General features: G+C 38.7%; 1 protein-coding gene across 1 annotated transcript; it reads left to right on the plus strand.

Annotated features, from left to right (window-relative positions):
* Window positions 1-883: 883 nt before the first annotated feature.
* On the plus strand, window positions 884-2,854 carry LOC128368341 (C-X-C chemokine receptor type 4-like). The gene is made up of 2 exons (XM_053329131.1): window positions 884-898; window positions 1,223-2,854. The coding sequence occupies exons 1-2, from the start codon at window positions 884-886 to the stop codon at window positions 2,342-2,344; spliced, it is 1,137 nt and encodes a 378-aa protein (XP_053185106.1). The 3' UTR covers window positions 2,345-2,854.
* The last annotated feature ends 3,891 nt before the right edge of the window (window positions 2,855-6,745 follow it).

The following is a 6,745-nucleotide window of genomic DNA, read 5'->3' on the forward strand; positions in this document are numbered from 1 at the left end:
CCAATCTAAATGTCAAGCCTCACTCCGTGCAGAATGGGGAGGGCAGTGCAAAATGTGGGGATGCTGAGTTGATGATATATCACCAGAAAAGCCTGTGTAATCCTAAAATTGCTCTAATTTTCCAATAACTTCACTGCAGGCTAGGGACTTATATGGGAACTTGATATAGTATCTTTTATATTTTAGTGGCCTTACTGAACTTAATAGCATGCTTGTGTGCTGTGGTGTATTCCTGTAGGAGTCTTCATTGCACACAGAAATGCATTATTAATGACATTATCACACTACTTCTAGCTCTAAAATGAATATTCTGCATGTGCTTAGTTTCTCAGTTTAATTTATCTTTTTTTTTTTATTGATTATTGATATTATTATTTTATTGATTTTGTAATAGGACCTGTCCTCATCCACCAATACATAGTAATAGTTCTTGTTAGTGAAGCTCTTTATTTCCTATAGCATGAAAAATACACATAAAATAAACCATAGCCTATTTGATACAAAGGAAAGAGCTTTAAGAAATACTATCCCATTTAAGTTTTTTGCCATTAAATAATCTCTCACAGTACTCAAATAGTGACACCAGTCCGTTCTCTGCTTTGTCCCCAGAGGCTTAGATCGGGTTTTTTTCCGTTTTGAAAGATGACATGATAGCAGACGTTGGTTCCTCGTGTTCAAATAACACACACTCACGGCTTTGCTTAAATAGTGAAGCCGTTTTTGGAGAGTGCCCACCTCTCTGCTCCTCCCTCGTGTCATGGGTGGGGGCGGGGTCAACAACTGGTAAAAGGACTTGGCGTCTGACTCTCAGAAATCACTTTACCTTAGATGCGGTCAAACGCGTACACAAGTGCTGAAGTTGAATCATTAACGAGTGGCAAATATGGATGATATGGAGGTAAGTTTCTTTATATTTTTCTAACCTGATATGTGCTGCATGTTATTTTTTATACATTTATAATCAATTAATGTAGATAAATTATATTTTATAATAGTCAGGTTACAATTGAAAAAATATGATTTTTTGTATGACAATTGGAAAATTACAAATAAAGTGTTCAAAAAAAGAAAATTTTAAGTCATTTTTTTAAAAACTCAAACATTTTGACTCCTCTAACATATGAAAAAAACATTTTTTTACTTAGAGTCTGTGCCTTTTATGTGATGTAATCAGCTACCCAGATTTACATTTTTCTAACTTTTCAATGTCTTTTTCTTTCAGTTCAGTTTCGGCACGTTTGTGTTTGACAACAACAGTTTTGACAACATGACAGAGATGTCTGGAGACTTTGGAGACTACCAGGAGGCATGTGATGGAGCTCTCAGCAGCAGCTTCAACAAGATTTTCCTACCCACAGTTTACGGAATAATATTCGTTCTTGGGGTCATTGGCAATGGATTAGTCATTGTCGTCATGGGCTATCAGAAAAAGGTCAAAACAATGACAGACAAGTACCGGCTCCATCTCTCCGTGGCAGACCTCATGTTTGTTCTTACGCTTCCCTTCTGGGCTGTGGATGCAGCCAGCAACTGGTACGGTGGAAATATCCTCTGTGTATCTGTACATGTGATCTACACAGTCAACCTGTACAGCAGCGTGTTGATTCTAGCCTTCATCAGTCTGGACAGATACTTGGCTGTGGTGCGTGCTACCAACAGCCAAGCCACAAGGAAGCTTCTAGCAAACAAAGTTATCTATGTGGCTGTGTGGCTTCCTGCAGTTGTGCTGACTGTACCTGACTTGGTGTTTGCCAGGGCACAAACCACAGGGTCTTCAAACATCCTCCTGATGGGAGATGAAAGCTTGGACACTGCACACTCCAGGGTCATCTGCGAGCGCATCTACCCCCAGGAAAGCAATCTCATATGGACAGCCGTCTTCCGCTTCCAACATATTCTGGTGGGTTTCGTACTGCCTGGCCTGGTCATCCTCATCTGCTACTGCATCATCATCACCAAGCTGTCACAAGGTACCAAGGGACAGGCACTGAAGAAGAAAGCACTGAAGACCACAGTCATCCTCATTCTGTGTTTTTTCTCCTGCTGGCTGCCCTACTGTGTGGGCATCTTTTTGGACACCCTCATCATGCTGAACGTGGTCTCCCGCTCCTGTGAACTGGAACAAGCAGTAAATAAGTGGATTTCTATCACTGAAGTCCTGGCATTTTTTCACTGCTGCCTAAACCCCATCCTCTATGCTTTCCTGGGAGTTAAGTTCAAGAAGTCAGCAAAGACCGCATTCAGCAGCAGATCAAGTCAGAAAGTGACTCTCATGACAAAAAAGCGAGGTCCAATTTCATCTGTGTCAACTGAGTCAGAGTCCTCAAGTGTTTTGTCAAGTTAACATCAATCAACTTTGGAGTCTGTGACTTCTCAGGAGAGAAAATTTTAAGCTTAATTTCAAAGAACTTACTACATTTTGTACAGATGTAAAAAGAGAAAAAAGAAAACTTTTTCTAAGTTTGATTTGCAATGTTTACTGCAACTGTGTGTCTTGTGATGGTTTCATTGTATATTATGTAAGTTTTATGCGCCTCAAAACAAATTTTTACTTTTGCCAGTGCCTCAATTCAGCTTTACAATCCACGATTCATTTCACCTTTGCAAACTGTGACGCTGTTATAAAGTTAAGGCATAGAATGCCTTGTCTGTTTTCAGGGATGGTAGCTGCTTTTGGAAACTGTAAATAGTTTGTAGCATTTGTGTGTTCGCACTTAAGTTGTGTGATTATCTGAAAGCTATTATTTATTGCTGTCATTCACACTGGAAGTTTTGTAAAAGAAAGAAACTGCATGCTGCTTTTTTATCCTTTTAAAATGTGTGTTTATGTAAAAAATAAAAAATTCAATGCTTCCCATAATGATTGTGTGGTGTGCATTTTCACCCAAACCACCTCCTCTTTCCCTCAGGGGTCGGGGGTTGGGGGATGAGGTGTGTGTGTGTGTGTGTGTGTGTGTGTGTGTGTGTGTGTGTGTGTGTGTGTGTGTGTGTTGAAGGGAGGGAGGGGTATGGGGGTCCTAAACCTAACACAAATGTCTCCACCTGATCTTGCTGGAAAGCAGAAGGAGGACTGAGCAGGCCCTGTAATTGCAGGAACATCTGTGCACTTTTACATCTTAAGCAGCCACGACACAAAAGCAAAAATCTCCTGTTATAATTTGCACCCATATGGCTCCTTAACAAAGAAAATAGCATGTTAAGTTCTCCTTTGGAATTTTTTTCTTTTTTTCCAGTTAACAAGATATACTGCCTTCATTATGTTTGGCTTGTAAACAAGTGTTATACTCATTTGCTTCACAGAATGGGTCAACAGGTCATTTTAGCCATTCCCTGACTCACGAAACAATAAATAATAGTATGCAGAACACAGGCTGTATATTCTGAATAGGCAGATATAGTTTATGCTGAGTATTAAGGCAATATATCTTTATTCTAGAATAATATAAAGATTAAAAAAAACCTGAAATGTTCAACACATAATTATGACCTCTTTTATCTGCAATATACTACAGATTTAATCTGGGTGGACTGGTGACAGAATGATGTTCAAGTCGGAGACCAAAGGAAGTAGGTAACAATAGATGTCAAGGAGAACGGAGTCATCAAGTGGCCCCTGTGCGAAGCAGCATTCATTCAAGACTCCAATTGAGATACATTTCCATTTCTTTACATGTAAAAAAAGGTGTGAAGTACCTCCATCAAGACACAGGGTTAATGGATATTTTGGAGCTCTGGTTTCTCACAGTGGAACAGGATAAAACAAGGGGTGCTTTTCAATTGGAAATGTTCCCAAATGATTCTGAATTTGCATAAGAGCCTGACTGCCTCAGACTGTGCAAGGAGAGATCTGTGATTAACACTTCACTGTGTTCAGATAAATCATTTTTATCTCCTTCTTTCACTGTCAGGACACCTTGATATTCAACCGTGGGCTTCGGGATCATGTTAACTGACTTACACAGAATTATAATGGTGTGCCTATATAGTAGGGTTACACAAAAACGTACACAAAATATACGTTTAATACAGCACAACAGTTGTTGCACTTGGAGGACAGATTTGAGTCTACCGCATTTCCATCTTGATTGATTTGACCAATTATCAATATGTATTTCAGATCAATTCCAAATACTTAACCATGACTGTCATATGAAAAAAAAACACAAAGGACAATGCTTTTACCCAAATTGCTTAAAGTGCCTACTTGAGTGAACACATCTTAAGTAGCTAAGGGCCCCTTAGGAATTAACCCTTGGGTCCAGAAGGCAGGCTTTCATTCATAATTAAAGCCTTTGTTCTGTCTTTGTGATAACAAAATATTCACTGCTCAATAACACTGAAACAAAAATATAAATACTGACTCTCTGGCCAACATCTGATATCTTTCAAAATATCAGAGTCATCCCTTTCCTGTGAATAAGGAGAAAATGCTACCTTTTGAGTGTCAGTTAAAACAAACGTGCTGCAGTTTGTGTTTCATGTTTGCTTTTCTGGGTTAAAGGCCAAAGCTGTTGAAATGGACAGGAAATTGTTTCTACTTGTGATTCATTACCAGTGTGCATCCAAGTGCTGATTTTCAAACTGGAACTTGACACCATTGCGCAGTCTTTCTTTAAATTGTGCGGTTGAGAAGCATTTGAATTCTGAGTTGCACAAGATGCATATAACCGCAACATATGGTCTGATTGTGGGCATGGACATTTGCTGGATTTTATACACCTCTCTCTGTCTCTCCACATGGTTCTCTGTCTCTTTTGTCAGTTTCAGCTGTCAAACAAAGGCAATCATGCACCCCAGAAACTTTTTGTTTTTTTTTAAAGAAGTACAAAAATCATTGTTAAAGGCTATTGCCAATTCATAATGAAAGGAACATACTGTAAATACCAAAGGTTCCTTTTGGGCAGCAGTGACCTGCCTCTCTAATGGGTGCATTGTTTTGGTTGGAAAGTGAGCAGCAGGAAGACTGTTTCCTGCATCAGGAGGAGCTCCTGTGGCCAACAGCCTGAGAAAAGCTTTGATGACCCCCCACTGTATTTAAACCACCATCTCTCGCCATGCATGGCCATTCCTGCAAAGGTCACTTCATACCTGAATGCACTTAGTGCACTGGACCAAAGGTGTGAAAGTAATTTCCTGGATTATGCCACTTCATCTGGATGCATAAAAAAGCCCACACATGGTGATCTCTTGTTAGCAGTGCTGTTACTTCCATGTGCCCGTTGTTTGTTGCTGTAGCTACCATGTTGATTTAGTTACTTGAGTTTTTTTCAATGTATATGTCATTTATACTATTCAAGATTTTTCAGTATTAAGGGGCTACCAAATTAACACATTTTCAAAGACAGACTAACATTTGTCCACGGTGCTATCAATAACCCACAGTTGATATTTGTCTGTCTAGATAATGTTATTTGTGAAGCTGAAATAGAGAGACTCACCACATGCAATCTATAGAAAAGATTGCCTCTACACCACAGCTTGTCACACAAATGTATCAACACCTATACGATGTAAATGTTGCTTTCATCAATCAATCGTGACAATTTTAAAAACAGTACATGCAGTGGTGGACTCAGGTAGTCTGAGGGACAGGGGAGAAAAATATCAACGGCACCTGATACATTGAATTGGTCACCATCAACAGAGAACAAGGATGAATGGTTGGTAAAAAAAAGGCTACATCCCCAATTACTTTTTAAACATTCATTTATTTTCAAACATATCTTACAATATACAAGGGATATGTACTGTTTGAAATGTTTATTTCTCAAAAAACATCTGTAGGAAAAACATGGAACTAATAATATTTTTAGAATTAGCTGTTTTTTTCTTGTCTGGGAAATGAGAAGAAAGATTGGTGGAATAAAAGGTTAATTCTTTTGGCTATTTATTTGTAAAAGTTGGTCAGTCAGGATGTTCCTCTTAATAGACAAAAACAGATCTGAGAGTCTTCCTTCTCCACATGTATCTCAAAGCTGAATCAGCATCAGTTAATTGATCATTCGCTTTGAGGAGTTCTGTCACGTGAGCATGGCTTTAAAATTGCTGGTAGGGAGAGTAAATTGAGGAACATTATAGTCATAGAATTAGCAAACATCCTTAAAAGATTGCACCTCAAACACTTATTGTGCCTTTCCAGTTTGGTAGCGTGATAAGACACTGATAGACGCTACCACTACCAAGGAAGTTGCTCTCACTTCTCCCTGTCAATGTATCTGTTAACACGGTAACTTAAAAGGTTAACTTCCAGATTTCATGACAGGATTTTTCTCTTGCTTTTTACCATGCCAAGACTGAAGTTGAAGTTCTACTGGGCATCCCTTTAAATGTACCTTTATCTCTCTCATCTCCTCCCTTGCTGCCTGCCTCCAGCTGTATTTTGCAAATCCCTTTGTATTGTCTCCAATTTTCTGTCTCTTCTTGGCATTCTGTAATTGTAGGGTAACACAATTCTAATCTCCGTCTTTATAAGTGCAGCTTAATCCAAGCAAAGGGGTAGTGAACACATTTTGAATAAAGGATTGTCTAATGATTTTCTATAAGAATTGACCACACCATAATAAGACTGAATTCTAGTTTGTACCAAATATTTAGTTAGAGATGGCTAGGCATGTATCTAACTAGTTTACAATCCATCTAGCATATTGTTTAGTATTGTTTATACAGTTATACACCTTTGGACATACAACATAAAACTATCTCAGAAAATACAGTCTATATAGAGTGGTGCGTCCTTAATAATATT

This window comes from Scomber japonicus, chromosome 11 (assembly GCF_027409825.1).
Source record: "Scomber japonicus isolate fScoJap1 chromosome 11, fScoJap1.pri, whole genome shotgun sequence".
Classification (NCBI taxonomy): Eukaryota; Metazoa; Chordata; class Actinopteri; order Scombriformes; family Scombridae; genus Scomber; species Scomber japonicus.